Below are 19,176 nucleotides of genomic sequence, written 5' to 3'. Positions count from 1 at the left end.
GCCGCAGCTAGCGCTCGCAGCCGACCCCGGTTAATGAGCTAGGAGATATTATACTTATTATACTAGGAGATTATACTAGGAGATTATACTAGGAGATATGAACGCACACATAGAAGACATGGACGGGTACACAGACTCAACAGGCAACATGATGCTGGATATGTGTGAAATGCATGACTTAGTTGTATGCAACAGTACTGAGAAGTGTGAAGGGCACATAACATGGGAGGTAGGGAGCCTGCAGTCGACGATAGATTATGCACTAATGTCACATAGGATGCACGATAGGCTAAATGTAATCAGCATAGATGAATATGGCTCCAGAAGTCTAGGTAGTGATCACAAACGTATTAAGGTGAGTTTTAGAAGGGAAATGAAAGTAGGTACGTAGGAGCTAGGCAAGATGAACAACCAGGTGGGATATATTTTACTCGGAAAAGCAGCTTGAAATAGCAACCCAGCAAATTGAGGAAGTAATTTCAGAGGATACAAAAACAGGATGGACATATGCAAATTTAACAGGACTATTTGAGCTAGAGCTTACTAAGGTACGAGCCAGGACAAAAGGGAACAGAAGACGTAAACCCAAGAGCTGGTGGGATGAGGAGGTTAAGAAGGCCATAGAGAAACGCCAGGAAGCATCCAGGGAACACAGATATTCAAAGCAGAGGGGTGAACCAGAAGCTGATGTAGGCAGAAAATGGAACAACTTCTTAAACTGTAGAAGGGAAGCATCCAATTTGATCAATGAGAAGATCAGAAGAAAGGGGAGCCAATGGTTGTCAGAAGTAAACAAAAAGGATAGAAAAGCAGCGAAGAAATTTTGGAAACATCTCAACTCCTTGAGTAATAAGACTAGCCTAGAGCAGAGGTTTATAGTTACAGCTCAAGGTGTTCGACTAGAGGGAGATGAGGCAATGGAACATATAAGAACAATGATGACAGAAATAAAATTTAAAGAACGAAACATAGCATGTGCTCAATCAGGTGAGGATGGACTAGTCAGTGCAGTGGCTCCACTGGCACAAAGCGAGTGGGAAAGGGCAGAGAAGAGGGTTCCTAGTAGCACGTCGACAGGTCCTGATGGCATCCCAATTATGTTGATAAAGACATTGGGCCCAAAATCTAAGAAAGCATTAAGAGAGGCAGTGAGCAAAATGATAATGGACGGTAAAGCCCCTGACGGATGGAGACTGAGCAGGATGAGCATGATATATAAGGGAAAGGGGGACAAAGCCGACATAAACAACTACCGTCCCATAACAGTGACGTCAGTGGTTTACAGGGTGGTGATGCAGATTATAAAGGACAGACTGCAGGCATGGGTGGAGAGCGAGGAGGTGCTGGGGGAACTACAAAATGGATTCCGAAAACAAAGAAGGTTAGAAGATAATCTGTTCTCATTGACACAGTGTATTGAAATAGCAGAAAAGGAACACAGGCCCCTATGGCTTGCCTTTCTGGATATCAAGGGAGCCTATGACAGTGTAATCCAAAAGGATTTGTGGGACATACTGGGCACTCTAGAGGTGGAAGATGGAGTAAGAAATCTTTTAAAAGATATCTATAAAAGTAACAGGGTGCTTATAAAATGGGAAAACAAGGTATCTGGGTCTATAGAGATACAGCAGGGGCTTAGGCAGGGGTGCCCTCTGTCACCTCTGTTGTTCATGCTGTATTTACAAGGATTAGAGAAAAAGTTGTCGCAGTTTCACCTGAAAGGCGAAGCATCAATTGCGATAGCAAATTTGTAAAGATCTATACGGAGTAATGATATTAGCTTTATCAGCTGTATAAACTTGGACATGCAGCAGCACTGGCAACGCGCAGAACTGTTGTCGACGCCGTCGGCGTTTTGCCCGCGTTCGCTCAAAATGCGTGCGGCGTTGGTGACTGTTGCCGGAGCCTCTGATATAAATAGGCACTTGGTGCCGCAGCTAAACGTCGCCTCCCTTCCCTCCCCCCCCCTCCCCCACGGCCTCTCGCGCATCGGAAGAAGGCGCGTTTGCTCTACATGTATGGTGATTGTAAAGGAGGAAAGAGACGCCTACTTCTGCAGCCCTTAAGGAAGCACGGCGCAGAACGCGCGTTTGTTCTCCGCCGTGCGTTCACTCCCCGTGAAAGAGCGCGTCCCTCGCGCCCTTTCACTCGCACATACAGCGTTCGGCGGCGCGCGGCGACGATTTCATCTCCATTGACGTCATACGGAACCTCACGGCGACGGCGACGGCGACGCCGACGGCAGAAATCTGCTTTTGAGTGTCCATATAATTGCTATCGCAATAAAAAATTTGAGAGGAGCGGACTTGGCTTCAACCTTTCCTATTTCAAGCAGGGAGAATGGATTAAACATTCATTACCAGGACTGATGTATGCAGATGACATTGTACTTATGGCTGACAGCAAGGAAGACTTGCAGAGATTAATGGACATCTGTGGTAAAGAGGGAGATAGCTTAGGTTTGAAGTTTAGTAAAGAAAAATCGGCAGTCATGACTTTTAATGATAATCAGGGCAGCGAGCATAGGATACAGGAGGTTACGCTGGAGGTGGTGGATAAGTACAAATATCTTGGAGTGTGGATAAACAATGGGGCTGAGTACCTAACGAAACATGAAAAATATGTGACGGCTAAAGGTAGCAGAAATGCAGCTGTGATGAAAAATAGGGCACTGTGGAATTACAATAGGTACGAAGTGGTGAGAGGGATTTGGAAAGGGGTGATGGTCCCTAGTTTGACTTTCGGCAATGCGGTCCTGTGCATGAGATCAGAGGTTCGAGCAAGGTTGGAAGTTAAGCAGCGAGGGGTAGGTAGACTGGCTCTGGGAGCACACGGAAATACACCAAATCAGGGGGTACAGGGTGACATGGGATGGACGTCATTCGAGGGCAGGGAAGCCAGCAGCAAGATAGAATTTGAGGAGCGATTGAGAGAGATGGCAGAAAAGCGGTGGGCAAGGAGAGTTTTCAGTTATTTGTACATGAGGAATGTTGATACAAAATGGAGGAAGCTGACCAGAAAACTGTCAATCAAATATTTGGACTGCAGGAGGGGTGCAAACCAGGAAACAGCGGTTAAGAAAAAGGTTAAGGAAACAGAGAGGGGTCTGTGGAAAACAGGGATGCAGACGAAATCAGCACTGGGCACATACCGAACTTTCAAGCAAGAAATTGCCAAAGAAAATATCTACGATAATTCTAGGGGAAGCTCTTTGTTGTTTGAAGCCAGGACGGGAGTATTGCGGACTAAGATGTACCGAGTCAAGTCCATCCATCCGGTGGAGGAGAGGAAAGAGGAGAGGGGCAGGAACCAGCTTCTCGGCTCACGCGGCAGGCATCTTCTAAAGGAGGCATTGGTCGAGAATACAGCAGCAAAACCGTGAATGGCAAAACTAATTCTTCAGTGGGAGAACCTGTGCCCAGGAAAACCGGCTACACTCAAAGTACAACGATAGCGGCGAACACAGTTGAAAATCTGATCAGCGGGTCGAGCGCGTCGGCTATACTTGACTCTTTCTCTACGTATGAGTCATCGAAGGTTCCAGAGTAATCGCTGGTGCCAGCGTGTCTTCCGGAAAATACTACACAATTCGCTTCGCGCATACATGCAATCAGATTACGCAAGGTTCGGTGACAATTAACAGACAGCCGATACAACCATCGATAACATTCAAGAAACTTCCGATACATGCGTCCTACACGGAGCGATAACATTTTTTAGACAGTGAAACGTATATTCACCCGAGAAAAATAAATGAGCACACGTTTTTAGTATAATTTTTTTTTCGTTTAGTCGCAATTCTGCCGAAGGTATATATATTGTCTGTAATCAGAATCCTTATTCGAACTGCAAGAAGCTTACACCTACCTCCTATACCTAAGTGCATGCGAAAAAAAAAAAAAAAATCAATTTGCTCGGCATCCACAGCACCGTTCTTGATGGGGTTTGTTTTGTTAAACTAAAACAAAAGGCAAGCATCAAGTTTAACTAAGTACTAAACAAAAATGTCACAAATTTTTATACTGCAATCATCTGTATACTTGGATATCCGCAGTGCGCAAAATTGATGTATTATACATTGCTCTGAAAGACACCCTTAATTTCTTAGCAGGAATTTCCCAAAATGTTCGTAAACATTGTAAATATTTCTTCTAAGCTGTACATTGATATATAACATTTTTCCGCTCGAGATGCTCTAACAGATGCAGTTCATACAACTGCGATATCTGTTTTTAAAGCAGATTTAAAGATTTCTATAAGCTTTGTTCCCCCCCCCCCCCCCTTTTTTTTTTTTCTTTAACGCGCTCTCCTTCGTGGGTCTCCGTAAAGAGTGTCTGAAATCATAATTCTGCTGCACATGGTTGCTTTAAATAAGCATTCTCTCTTCAATGCAACAAATTTCGACGTCATTATCAGACGCGAACTGACGCCGTTGCGTCAGTGACCGCGGTGTCGGTGTTTTATTGGTTAGATATCAATTCACCTTCAGCAAAATAGTCGGCACCGCGTCAGGTCGAAGAATTGGTTTCATCCTTGGCACCCGAACTTCTGTTCCGTTATGTGCCCGTAGTCTCTCACGGTGAAATGAGGCTAAAAGTGAAGCTCGGACACAGTGCAATCAGTGCCGACGAGCTTATTAAGTCTGCACCCATTTCTCTCCCACGCAATTCGTCGCTCTTCATCTCTGGGAGCTTTAAAAAGTGATACCTTGCGGCCTTGGCCCGTGCAAGCGTACCCAGCCTTGCACCCAGGTGTATAACAGAGATTTTATATATAACTATTTAGAGATTTTATATATACACCTGGGTGTATAACTCTCTGTTATACACCCAGGTGTATAACAGAGAGTTTTAGAAGGGAAATGAAAGTAGGTACGTAGGAGCTAGGCAAGATGAACAACCAGGTGGGATATATTTTACTCGGAAAAGCAGCTTGAAATAGCAACCCAGCAAATTGAGGAAGTAATTTCAGAGGATACAAAAACAGGATGGACATATGCAAATTTAACAGGACTATTTGAGCTAGAGCTTACTAAGGTACGAGCCAGGACAAAAGGGAACAGAAGACGTAAACCCAAGAGCTGGTGGGATGAGGAGGTTAAGAAGGCCATAGAGAAACGTCAGGAAGCATCCAGGGAACACAGATATTCAAAGCAGAGGGGTGAACCAGAAGCTGATGTAGGCAGAAAATGGAATAACTTTTTAAACTGTAGAAGGGAAGCATCCCATTTGATCAATGAGAAGATCAGAAGAAAGGGGAGCCAATGGTTGTCAGAAGTAAACAAAAAGGATAGAAAAGCAGCAAAGAAATTTTGGAAACATCTCAACTCCTTGAGTAATAAGACTAGCCTAGAGCAGAGGTTTATAGTTACAGCTCAAGGTGTTAGACTAGAGGGAGATGAGGCAATGGAACATATAAGAACAAGGATGACAGAAAAATTTAAAGAACAAAACATAGCATGTGCTCAATCAGGTGAGGATGGACTAGTCAGTGCAGTGGCTCCACTGGCACAAAGCGAGTGGGAAAGGGCAGAGAAGAGGGTTCCTAGTAGCACGTCAACAGGTCCTGATGGCATCCCAGTTATGTTGATAAAGACATTGGGCCCAAAATCTAAGAAAGCATTAAGAGAGGCAGTGATCGAGCAAAATGATAATGGACGGTAAAGCCCCCGAAGGGTGGAGACTGAGCAGGATGAGCATGATATATAAGGGAAAGGGGGACAAAGCCGACATAAACAACTATACCGTCCCATAACAGTGACGTCGGTGGTTTACAGGGTGGTGATGCAGATTATAAAGGACAGACTGCAGGCATGGGTGGAGAGCGAGGAGGTGCTGGGGGAACTACAAAATGGATTCCGAAAACAAAGAAGGTTAGAAGATAATCTCTTCTCATTGACGCAGTGTATTGAAATAGCAGAAAAGGAACACAGGCCCCTATGGCTTGCATTTCTGGATATCAAGGGAGCCTATTACAGTGTAATCCAAAATGATTTGTGGGACATACTGGGCACTCTAGATGTGGAAGATCGAGTAAGAAATCTTTTAAAAGATATCTATAAAAGTAACAAGGTGCTTATATAAAATGGGAAAACAAGGTATCTGGGCCTATAGAGATACAGCAGGGGCTTAGGCAGGGGTGCCCTCTGTCACCTCTGTTGTTCATGCTGTATTTACAAGGATTAGAGAAAAAATTAGAGAGAAGCGGACTTGGCTTCAACGTTTCCTTTTTCAAGCAAGGAGAATGGATTAAACAGTCATTACCAGGACTGATGTATGCGGATGACATTGTACTTATGGCTGACAGCAAGGAAGACTTGCAGAGATTAATGGACATCTGTGGTAAAGAGGGAGATAGCTTAGGTTTGAAGTTTAGTGAAGAAAAATCGGCAGTCATGACTTTTAATGATAATCAGGGCAGCGAGCATAGGATACAGGAGGTTACGCTGGAGGTGGTGGATAAGTACAAATATCTTGGAGTGTGGATAAACAATGGGGCTGAGTACCTAACGGAACATGAAAAATATGTGACGGCTAAAGGTAGCAGAAATGCAGCTGTGATGAAAAATAGGGCACTGTGGAATTACAATAGGTACGAAGTGGTGAGAAGGATTTGGAAAGGGGTGATGGTCCCTAGTTTGACTTTCGGCAATGCGGTCCTGTGCATGCAGAGATCAGAGGTTCGAGCAAGGTTGGAAGTTAAGCAGCGAGGGGTAGGTAGACTGGCTCTGGGAGCACACGGAAATACACAAAATCAGGGGGTACAGGGTGACATGGGATGGACGTCATTCGAGGGCAGGGAAGCCAGCAGCAAGATAGAATTTGAGGAGCGATTGAGAGAAATGGCAGAAAAGCGGTGGGTAAGGAGAGTTTTCAGTTATTTGTACATGAGGAATGTTGATACAAAATGGAGGAAGCTGACCAGAAAACTGTCAATCAAATATTTGGACTGCAGGAGGGGTGCAAACCAGGAAACAGCTAGCGGTTAAGAAAAAGGTTAAGGAAACAGAGAGGGATCTGTGGAAAACGGGGATGCAGACGAAATCAGCACTGGGAACTTCCCGAACTTTCAAGCAAGAAATTGCCAAAGAAAATATATATGATAATTCTAGGGGAAGCTCTTTGTTGTTTGAAGCCAGGACAGGAGTATTGCGGACTAAGATGTACCGAGTCAAGTAACAAGGTATAGACACGTTGTGCTGTGCGTGTGGAGAAGAGGAAACGGCTGAACACCTCATACTTTTCTGTAAAGGGCTTAGCCTTACAGTGCAAGGCAACGGGGCTGATTTTGTAGCGTTAGCTACACTGGCCTAGCCAAGCCCGTTTCGCGCGGCACATCAAGAGCCGTGCTGCGCATGCGCAAGGATCAGTGATGTCACACGGCTTGCGCACCGGAGCCACCGGAGCCGGCACCTCTCGCGCACTCCGCCGCCGCCGCGCGCGACTCACCGCCGCCGGTCTGCGCATTCCAGAGGAGTGACGTCGTAGCCGTGGTAGACGCACTGGCATTCGTTCCTCTATGCGCACTGGCGCCGGCGCGCGCTCGCTGTGCATTCGCCGTCTGACACTGCGCTGGAGCCGCTGCGCTTCTGACTGGCGTTTGCCAGTGTGGTATAGCCACGGAGAAGGAGAGCGCAAATGCTGCTCAACAGCGCAGAAGAACGGAGAAGCTTGACTCATCGGATCCCGAAGTAGTTGCCTGGCAATTAGCGGTTGAGCGTAGGAGACAACCTGGAAAGCTAAGAATAATGAGCTAGCTGATCGAACCTTTGCTAACGCTACGTATATCCTGGCATAGCCGAGCTAAGCCACTGCAACTTTTTTCAAAGCATTGGGGTTTAGGGACAGTGAAGGCAAAATAGACTTTAAGCGGGTAGAAATAACCAAACAGAGGTTATCTGATTGGTGGATAAAATCGAGGCATGGGTGAAATTTCACCCACCACAAAGTACAAAATAGGTTAATAGTCATGGCTAGGTGGCGTATGCCACTGCCCGGTTTAAAGGGTTCAGCCTCATCCATCCATCCATCCATCCATCCTTTAAAGGGTTCAGCCTCATCCATCCACCCAGGAGTTGTCTCCCACCCCAAAAGAGGGCACCACCATGCCGCAGGCCCTCGGATTTCTCGACGCTAGCCACCATATCGACGCTGAAGGTGGCCGCTGCTTCGAGGGCGTAGCCACCTAGGAGGATAAAAAAAATTGCAGTTTTTTTTATATGCTCCTAGGGTGTAAGAGAGCACCTTTATGGATAGGACATGCTCTAGTAACATAGGACATAGGTGTCTCTGGCGCCAGTGCATCATCATCATCATTTTGGCGCCATTGGGCACTTGGGCCGCTTGGGCACATGGGCTTGGTTACCCGTGCACGTCCTTCAAGGCTTGTTAGGTTTCTGGCGTTTCTGGCTTGTGAACCAAAGCGTCCAGGAAAAGTGCATCTTCTTTGCAAGTGCTGCCGGCTTGACGTGTTCCCAAGCAACGCCCGTCATTCAATATGCCGCACATTGACAACGATGTGAAACTTGATTTCAAAGACGTGTTGCTTCGACCTAAACGGAGCACGCTCAAGAGCAGAGTGGAGGTGAGCTTTGTGTTGGCGCGCACTCTTTGGTGTTACGAGAATCATCGCCGTGCGTGTTTTTTTAAACAAGGTGTTCTTTACTATGCCGTTATACTTTTGTTTTTCTTTTTGCATCAGGTGGATCTCAACCGCACATTCAAGTTCAGAAATTCAAAATCAACTTACACAGGGATACCCATTATCGCCGCTAACATGGATACCGTGGGGACTTTTGAAATGGCAAAGGTGCTGGCTGAGGTTTGTATACTTGCATTCATGATTTCTGAATAGTATCGGGGCCAGCCAATTGTGTATATTACTTCTTCACAGAAGGGGGGGGGGGAAAGGCGGGGGGAGAGGGGGGGGGGGCGGTGCTTGTAGATAGGGCAAGGTTCTGACGTGCTGTAGAAGTCGCGGGGCGCTTTTTTCGTCGCGACGATATATTAGATTTTTTACAAGTACTGCTCCAGGAGGGCACATGTACAGTGACGATGGTGTTGGGCTGCTGAGCACGAGGTCGCGGGATCGGATCCCGGCTACGGCGGCCGCATTTCGATGGGGGCGAAATGCGAAAACACCCGTGAACTTAGATTTAGGTGCACGTTGAAGAACCCCAGGTGGTTCAAATTTCCGGAGTCCCCCCACTACGGCGTGCCTCATAATCAGATCGTGGTTTTGGCGCGTAAAACCACATAATTAGGGCACATGTAACCGGCAAACGGAGGCCTCAGGAGAGCAACCCGAGATTATAATGCTGTGTCTAAAGGTGCGTTGAACGTAATTACCTGCATTGCTTCCGCTTCGCTAGCTCATCGACTCCCGCCTACCGATTCTTGCACATATTTTTGCAGAAGGACGTTTATTTAACTCAAAGGGGACCACTAAAAAAATGCTTGTGAAAAGTCACTGGGAGCTGCATACTAAAATGCTGGCACAAGCGAAGATAGTCCTCCAGGAGAGCAGGCGCGGTCTCTACTACAGCCCCTACTGCTCCCCTGGGAAAATCAGTGATGTATTTTGAAGATTGAGCGCCGTAAGGCGCAAGAAAGGTATTAACCGGCAAGACTGACCCAGCAGGAGGGAGAACGTCTGTTCGTCGTACACCCAGAAACGGGAAAAAAGTGCCCTGCGACTTCAACACCAGTCAGAACCTTTGCCTAGTTGGTCCTTGTTGTAGAACTGGTCAGAATCGTGTAAAGGAAAGGTTGCACGTTTTACGTTTGACCAGAAGTCTGTATGGATGAACTTCGGCGTACATGTTTTTCAGAAAATATTGCTTCCAAGCCTTGAGTCCTTCCTGGCACGCGTGTCCGCTAGTGGTATAGAATTATACTCTTAGGCTGTGTTCAAATTCTTTCCATCATCCTAGACAGTCTACTTTGACGTCTACGAAGACAGCCAAGACAGCTTCGAGGCCAAGTAATGGAACGTGTTTCGAGCTGTCTGGAAGACGCTTCTGCGACGTGACACCACCTTGCGGCGACAAAAATAAAGTTAGAAAAGTACACATTGGTTCTGTATTTTAAGTATTTTCGCCTGAAAACCTATGAAAAACACAATGTGACTTACATCAAGGGTATAAAAGTGTGTCTACGTTTTAGTGCACAGTTGAGTCTTCCAGTTGAGTTTCTAAGCGTCCTGCTCAGTCGCCATCTTGCTTAGACAGGAAAGTAGCCTGCATCGTTCCTTACTTCGATGCTGTCTTTGCGATGCTGTCTAGTTTGACATCTTTGTGAGAATTGGAACAAGACTTAAGATGGCCGCCGTCTAAGGCGAGTATTGGAACACACCCTTAATGCACACAAGCTTGAATTAGGTTGAGCACTACTTATTGTCCATGTGGCCGAGGCGTTTATTGGCAAGTGGGGTGTCTGCTCTCTTATCAACAAAGAAATCAGATTTTCGTGGATTGACAGCTTTACAGGCATCTGAGGTGGTTGCAGCATTTTTAAAAATTAAACAAATAGTGCCTCTACAACTCATTCCAAGAGTACATTCATATCATGCTTTAAAACAAATTTAAGTCTGATTTCTATGGACAAATTTGCAGTATTGGTAGATGACATTGTCAATCACAGTTTCCTACAAAAATTACAAAAGAACTCTGGCGCTGCAATTGTTCAGCTACAATGGGAATGGTGGTTGGTACGTGGATTTTTCTTATCTTTGGGCTTGGTGTCTTCAAACATTCTTGTTATGTTATTTATTGAGCTTTCGCTTTAAGTTTCCAGGCTCTAATAGTTCTGTAAACACAGCAAGGTATTTAGTCTCTGTGTTAATGCTTAATGTGAATTTTGGCATGAAAAATGCTGTATTTTGTTGAAAGTGAGCAATTTGCAAAGTCACTAAGCGGTTTGAAGCTATAAGGACTAAGTTAAGGCAAATTTATGTACCATAGCGTTCTATTTAAATTACTGGAGGGAACTCTGGCACTGTGATGGTTCAGCTACCGTGAGAATGATGGTTGGGGGCATGGATTTATTTGATGTATGTGCTCGCGGCTTCAGCCATTCATGTTGCTTTATTTACTACTCTTTACTTATTTTTAGTGGTCTAAAGTTCGCAGCAATCCTATTTTTCTAACTGCAGAAAACAATAAGACTATGCACATTCATGACCATTACAAATTTTGGTTATAAAGACAATATTCATTTTAAAATGATAAGTTTGCAAAGTTACAAATCTGTTTGAAGCCGGACAAAGTTTAGGCAAATTCATGTGCTAACCTTTATTCCCATGCTGGCCGAACTACCACACTCTTAAAAAAGATTGCACCCAGTTAGGCCTACCTTGTACCACAGCAATAATCGTCATGTACTTTGTCGAAATTTCCTTTCTTTAACGCACCAAGCCCGGTGCTTCCAGATCACGAACGGCATGCGCGTTATCAGCGTGACATAGCATTCTTGAAAGGAAAGTAGCAAGCGCCGAGTTTTCCAGAAAGGAAACACAAGGAAGGCAGGTAACGTTGTGGGACAAGCCCCAAAGGGTGCAAACTTTTATTTAAGAGTGCATGCCTGTGACTTCTGTAAACACTACTGCCAGAGTTCCTCCCTAGTATTATAGGAAAGTGTATGGCTAATCACATCACTAGAAGGCACTTGGAGGGCTTAGCAGTTTTGATGTGAGGCAACAATAATTTCAAAAAAGGTATTTAATGGCTGCTACTTAGAATTCAGCAGTAACACAGCTTTTCCGCTACATTTGGTTGCTGAAATTCAGTCCTGTGGTAAGGGTTGGTTGTTTTTGCTGTTAATTGGAGTGCTTCATGATTTCAATGTTTGACAATGTTGCTGCAGATACCTGAATCAGATTTTTTTTGTACATCATTTGCAGATGTGCAGAGCTCAAACATAAAATACTCAGGACTGTGATGTGACACGGTCTGTGCTCCTTCGCTGTAGTATAATATACAAGCACAGGAAAATACATGTATACAAGAAGCTGTAGATATGACTGATGGAAATCGAGCACTTAATAAGAGTAATTTCAGAACAGTGCAAATTAAACGTTAAAAGAAGGGAATAAATGTTGAAAGAAAAATTGATTGTGCAGGTACTGCAGCTGCGCAAAGGCCATTGAAGGTTGACAGGGATTATTTTGCCTACAAAAAGCAAAATAACGGCAGTAATGGGGTCAACGCTTTCAGACAATGTACATAATCGCCGTTTCCTGTGTGGCACAGCGCTGTAGACACATGCAGCAGTTCAATTTGATTACCCGTCTGTCAGAGGGCGTGGAACAGCTGTGTGTAATGAAATGAGAAAGACTGTCAGTCGTGGTGAAGCTTATTGTAGATTGTAGGCATAGTGTGGCAAAGAAACAATGTTACGGTGACAAGTGCACGCATGGTGTGTAAAGGAACTCCTTCACAATAAGCTCCCTGCACCCATTAATAAACAGCTACATGAACACATACATAGCCCGGTAGATATAGCCTGGGTGCTTGGTCACAGAGGACTGTCGGGGAATGAACGAGCTAAACCAGCTTGCCTGTGAGATGTTACACCAGGCTCTCGACCAGTGTGTCAAAACGGAACGAAAAACGAAAGAAAAAAAAAGATATTTTTGATGGAAAACGAAAACATAATCAAAACGTTATTGCTTGGCTTCGGAGTGAAACCAAAATATTGGCAATCCAAAACAACCGACGACAGGCAGTGTGAGCATTAGCGCGTATTTCAGGGGTCCATATAAGTGCGTATCTTGGGCAGGGATAGTGCAAGCGATAGCCGGTCGAGCACTCCACTAACCTAAGCCTGCCGCTCAGTGCACAAGCAGATCGGCATCATAGCAAAACCCAGGGTTTGTGTGCTGAAGGGCTTATCGTTTCGTTTTATCGGAACAGTGGTCTCGCATTTCGGCGAGTGTACACTCGAGGACGTGCTGCTTCGGAGATCATGCTCAGTGCCTTGAGTCAAGGCACGAAAATGTCACCATGTCCTGCTCCCACATGACCACCTTCTGCATCATGACATCACGACACAGCAGAAAGCAAAACTGGCTGTTAAAAAAAAACATATTAATTTATTTAAAGTGCTCTGAGGCTTTCCAGTTTTTTTTTTTTTAGTTCTAAGACCTTCATTTAACGCAGAAAAAAAAATGCATTGCCAGATGCTTGAGTTGGCACTCCTGCCTCTTTACTTAGTGGTTCAGGGACACAAGCATCTGACTGGGGCAATAATGCTCAACAGAGGGCAGTGACAGAGTTTTTTCTGAAGAAATTTCATGACCAGTAATAGAAGTATTGGACTCTTATTACATCTTGACAGTTTGTTGTCCTCCATTGATAGCATCTTATTGTAGACAAGTGAAGACTTGCATAGTCTATGGTGCAGGTCACATTTGTCCTCTTTAATAATACTAATGGACAGCCACCATGTCTAGGTTGGTCTGCATGTGTTTTGAGAATAGACCGATCCCACCAACCGATCTGCGCATGCGCCGGCTTTCCGGAAGTAGAAATGCCACCATCTTGGTTGTAGTCAACTGGTCAACCACACCACCGCAGTCCGCGCTCGTTGAGTACTGCGCACGATCTTCCCAGACCGTCTCTGCGACTCCACCACCAAGAAACATTCGTCATGTATTTTAAGAAATCACATCGTCTGTTCATTGCAGCATGCGAGGCGAACGTTGAAAAGTGCCTGCTGCACTTTCATTTCTTTTGTTACCCGCTGATTACTAAGTATCGTATTTGTTCGAGCTTTGTATGTAGTACTTGCTGATGTACACTGTCATTTTGCGCTACTATTTTTGTACACGTGCATCTCGGTGACTGCAACGTTATGTTAGCTTACCGACAGACATAACAGGATTTGTATACCTGTTGGAAACAGGTTTGAAATGCGGCGCCGAAACTTTCGTGGCCTAATGATGGTTACCTACATGGGTTTCGCGCACGACTTGCAGACTTCGGTAACAGCGACATCTAGAAGTTCTTAGGTAAGCTAGGCGGCGTTTTTAACATAAAAATGCCGATAGCTAATCATCGCCAAGTCATCGATAGCCAAGCAATAGCTAATCGAGAATCAATCAATGATCAATATATTCCAGAAAATTCTGGGGATGACATGGCAGTGCTTAGCCTAGCCCAAATACGTGACCAATACCTTGCGATAGCCAATCGATAGCCAATCAATAGCTAATCGATCAATAATCAATAAATTTCGGAAAATGCTGGGGATGGCTTGGTAGTTCTTAGCCTAGCTCAAATACGCGGTCAATACCTTGCGATAACCAATAGATAGCTAATCAATAGCAAATCGATAATCAATCAATAATAAAAAAATTTGGGAAATGCTGGAGATGACTTGGTAGTGCTTAGCCAAATACGTGGCCAATACCTTGCAATAGCCAATCGATAGCCAATCAATAGCTAATCGATAATCTACAAATAATCTATAAATTCCGGGAAATATAAGTACACGGGTGTTTTCGCATTTTGCCCCCATCGAAATGTGGCCGCTATTCGTCCCCGTGTTTCTTCTCGCGCTGTATATTACCAGTACCACCTATTAATCAGTTGGATCCACGTCTCTCGAAGCTTTCGCTCTTTAGAAAACACATAAAATCCGAAGCATTTGTCCCTTGCGTCGTTGTAGCATCCAGAAATGCAGCAGGCCAATCCTCCCATCGCACGATGGCTCTGCACGAACCACAAAAATTGCCAAAAATCGTTCGGAAACAGGTCGCACAGGCACTCCGGGCGGCTGGAGCGGCCGGATGACTACAAGTACCAGCATGCACCGCGGCAGCGGTGGCGCAGTGAAACTGGCCGGTGGGATCGGTCTATTCTCTGCTGGCTGTAATACTTAGGCACAAGAATTGGCCATGTCATCATTGTTTCCTGCCTATGAAATCATCCACAAATATTGAGTTGATTTACTTACATCTGCATGGATAGTGTATATTTATTCACTAAAGTTTACTAAAACTTGATCATTCACTGCTTTAACTTCTGGATGGTGCAGTAGAAATCTGCAAATGAAAATGTAGCTGACTTGTAATCATGCTAGTGTTGGGAGGTGTAAATACTGCTATGAGGTGTGTGTTTTCTTTATTTCCCAGTACATATTGTTTTTTTTTTAATACAACAGACATCCATATTTCATAGACTGTAAGTTGTGTATTATTTTCATTGTTTTACGTATGTAGCTTTGTGCTTGTTTAATTGCCTGAAGTTTTTTTTTTTTTTACTTCATGAGCAGTCTTTGTTAGCTTTTAAAATTTTATTAATGCGTTGTTTCAGATCTTACGCAGGAGGGGATGTTTGGCATGTGTATTTTAACATTGTAATAATCACTTATGTGGCTGGTACTGCTGAAGGTCAGTTAAAATAAGTGCAAAAGCATTACATTACTGTATTCAAACATTCAACAAGGCAAATGTATGTGAGAATGTTTCATGGCTCCTCCCTTTGTACAATTAGGACTGAAGGCTTTAAATTATCACAATGACACCATATGGTAGTGTACTTTTCTGACCCTTATATTCAAGGAGAAACATGTTGATTTATGTTCTGTGGAATTTGATTGCAGCACTTTATGTTTACCGCTATTCACAAGCACTACTCTGTGGAGCAATGGAAAGGCTTCTATGCTTCCAATCCAAACATATTTGAGGTGAGCCATGTTGTTGTCTGTTGACCTGTACTCAGTGAACTATGGAATACTGGGTGAGAGAGACATGTTTATGTAAAACATGAAGCTCCACCCACAATTTCAAATTTAGTGTGCTGTATGTTAGTGCAGTACCGTGTTCCACTTCTTTAGTTCTGGTGCTGTCATAGTATTTGTTATGAGTGTTTTCATTGGCATGGTCTGACAGACCTCTCTTATTCTTATAAAAAATATACATGAAAGCTTTTATTGCCAGAACATTGAGGGAATGTTAAATTTCCAGGGAAACGAATCTTGTGTGGCACAGCGAAGTATGTAGTGTATTGTGTGAAGGGTGCTGGAATGAAATGTAGCTTGTATTGTCACTAACCGGCCAACTGCTTGCAATGACAGCATTTGTGTGATAAACTTCCAGTGGCTTATTCTTGTAACAGTATTCAAGAGCTTTGTTTCTGTCTCTCGCTGTCTTTATCAGCCCTTTATGTGGACTCTGAAGCAATTTTTAGGTGTGTGCATTAAAGGAAACGGATTTTGTGTTCCAACATTGCTTCAGTCACTTCAAGAGAGTGACCATGGATCCTTCAGACACATCAGAACCTGACAACAGCTTTGTACCTTGTGCATCTTCAGAACTTTTTTTTCCCCCTCGAAATGTACTGTTGCTTTCACATGAGGACTGTAAGGTAAACAATGATAGTACAGAATGCTATGCCCACCTTTTATGCTCTTTCCTACTTTCTAATCACTGCATCATAATTTTTATATTCAGAATATTGCTGTCAGCTCTGGCTCTGGTGAAGCAGACTATGAAAAGATGAAGGCCATTCTGAGAGAGATCCCTGCATTGCGCTACATTTGTCTTGATGTTGCAAATGGTTACTCGGAGGCATTTGTACAATTTGTGCGATCAGTCAGGGCAGACTTTCCAACTCACACAATTATGGTAAGTCTTTTTCCACTAAATTTCTGTAAGTACTGCTGGTGCTGATCAATATTTGTTTTGTTGACTTTGGTTACCTGTCATTATGTGTATAATTGCCCGTCATTTGCGTCTGAGATACTGTAGTTGTATTGTGCAGGAAATCTGTCGTGTGTTGATCAGGCAGTGCGTTTGTCTCCTGGTGAAGCTAGAGGCATATTGTGTACCATGTACAAATTTTGTTGAGTTGCACAAAGACTGTACAATCTCATTTTAGTCAGGTTGCTTACCTTTATTCATTATTCGGCGGTTTCACTTGAGTAGCTTCTCAGTTTTTAACAAATTGGAAGTTGCAGGTCCCAGGAACTTTTTAAGGTGAACTACAGTCAAACCTCGTTATAATGAAATAGCTTATAACTAATAGATGTAACAAAGTAATGCGGCCACGGCGGCCGCACTTCGATGGGGGCGAAATGCGAAAGCACCCGTGTACTTAGATTTATGTGCACGTTAAAGAACCCCAGGTGGTCCAAATTTCCGGAGTCCCCCACTACGGCGTGCCTCATAATCAGATCGTGGTTTTGGCACGTAAAATCCCATAATTTTTTTTGTAACAAAGTAATCTTAATTCGTTTTGAAATTTTCATAGTAATGCGTGCATGCATATAAAATAGCATTTTAACGAAGCAAGATCGTCCTAGAAATAGATGTATCAAATAATTTTTAACAAATATTTACTGATCATCCCGTGTCGACTTGGCAGTGTGCAAAACCGGCTGCTCTGTCAAGTCAGTAGCCACGCTACTTTTCCGCACTCTGCTGCCACCGAATTGAATCAGTGCACACAACACGCCAAGTGCCAGAATCGCGTTGGTCAAATAGGCTTAGGTTGAATAGCCTCCTGGTTTTGTCGATGTAATGAATATGAAAGCCGTTGCTCTGCAATGACTGTCAGCCTTGTCTCCTTGTCAGAATAGTATGTCATAATAGCATACATGCCAACTCTCACGAATTTTCTGTAAAGTTTTACGAATTTGGGCTCGTTGTATCGTTTTACAAATGTTGCATCAAGTTTACCGAAAAGAAATTTTTTTTAATGAAGTTTCACTCATTGGTCTCCAAACCTTCCATTGGAAGCCTTCTGATGGTGAGAGGACGCCAGACGGGTACTTGCTTTGAGCAAGTTTATAAAGACAAGTTCCTCAAGTAGGTGAAATCGGCAACAGGAAAGTTTTTGAAGAAATAACTGATCTTAGAAACAATGTGTTCCTTTTTAGTCCTTGCTGTTCCAAGTTTTCTGATGATTGTCTGCTGCGGTCGAAACTAAATTATCATTAATGAAGCCTAAAGTGTGAATAATAACCTTTACAAATTGGCAGGTATGATATGGACTTGCACCTCCCAGTGGTTTGCTGATCGGTTGGGGTGTCTTGTTGGTATTGCTGCTAGAAATTGCAACTTCTATTTGGTACGCACCGGCAAGCACGGTTCGTACACCTCCTAGAAACCCTTGAAAACTATTGAATTTGGAAAAACATATTCTAGGGCCCATAAAACTTCTTGAAAATAAATGAGCACCTTGGTTTCCTTGAAAACGGGTTGGGAGTGACTTGTGAACATCCAATGTAACAAACTCCGCATCGGCACTATGCTATGGACTCTCTCTACAGGGAAAGGATCCTGTATATTCTCTTTTGAGAGGTTCACTAAGCAGTTATCGTCTCGAATGTCCACAGCCACTTGTTAAATTGCCATTGCCATCGTGGTACTACTGACGAAGCCAGATCAAGTGACCAAGCCATATCATCATCATATATCATCGTTTTGCAAGTTGGTTGACATTGCAGCCATTACGGCTCCGTTTTTGAGGCCTGTGCTCTAGAAGTGCCTGGAGGAAAGTAAGTTTTAGCCATTTTGCTCTAATGTGATGAGTATCTTTGGTTGAAGCCGGACACTATTAATCATCATCGAGCGAAGTCTGAAGTGCCACAAGGCGATTGACATCATTAGCATGGGAAAGTTAACTTTGAAAAACACCTTAAGAGCTTGAAGTGTTCATGTGATTCAGTAGCTGCTTAGCTGTAGACAGTGTAGAAAATTGCAGCTAAGAAGGAGATACGAATATTTTTTTATTTATGTGTATGACTGAAGTTGCTTTCAACCCCCGTGAATTTTGACCTTCAGTATCCGGGAAATTCTTTAATTGACCTTGAATTTTGTGTCGAATGCTCTGTACGAACCCTGACCAAGCCCCTTCTGGCATGTCTCAGATATGTGACATGGGCAAACATGCTTCTCTCTGCATGTCACCATGTGTTGCCCCTTCAACGTCTGCCTCGGGTGGGTGCAGTAGGCACATAGTCACATGTCGATGTGGAATTATGGTTGTGGCTTTAGGCTAAGCCTCACCATGTGTGATTGGATATATCAATTTGTAGTCAAGCAATTCAGCAACTACCATCACTGAAACCTGCTTGCTTTGCAATGAAACATGCCCGAGTGTCTCGGATAAAGCAGGTCAAACGTACTTACTGACTTTGGGTAGAGCCTGTCTCTTTCAAGCCTGTCTCTTTT

The 19,176-nt window shown here is 43.9% G+C and overlaps 1 protein-coding gene across 1 annotated transcript in view; it reads left to right on the top strand.

The window, feature by feature from the left end:
- The first annotated feature begins 8,317 nt into the window (after positions 1-8,317).
- LOC119436102 (GMP reductase 2-like) overlaps positions 8,318-19,176 on the top strand; it is a 30,588-nt gene continuing 19,729 nt past the window's right edge. Inside the window, exons 1-4 of the mRNA XM_037702847.2 lie at positions 8,318-8,583; positions 8,701-8,820; positions 15,603-15,686; positions 16,453-16,626. Of these exons, the coding sequence (XP_037558775.1) occupies positions 8,497-8,583; positions 8,701-8,820; positions 15,603-15,686; positions 16,453-16,626 (465 nt within the window). The 5' untranslated portion in view covers positions 8,318-8,496. The remainder of the gene's footprint in view (positions 8,584-8,700; positions 8,821-15,602; positions 15,687-16,452; positions 16,627-19,176) is intronic.

This window comes from Dermacentor silvarum, chromosome 1 (genome assembly GCF_013339745.2).
Source record: "Dermacentor silvarum isolate Dsil-2018 chromosome 1, BIME_Dsil_1.4, whole genome shotgun sequence".
Lineage (NCBI taxonomy): Eukaryota > Metazoa > Arthropoda > Arachnida > Ixodida > Ixodidae > Dermacentor > Dermacentor silvarum.
The sequence above is the reverse complement of the archived record's forward strand: the minus strand, read 5'-3'. Positions and strand labels throughout refer to the sequence as shown.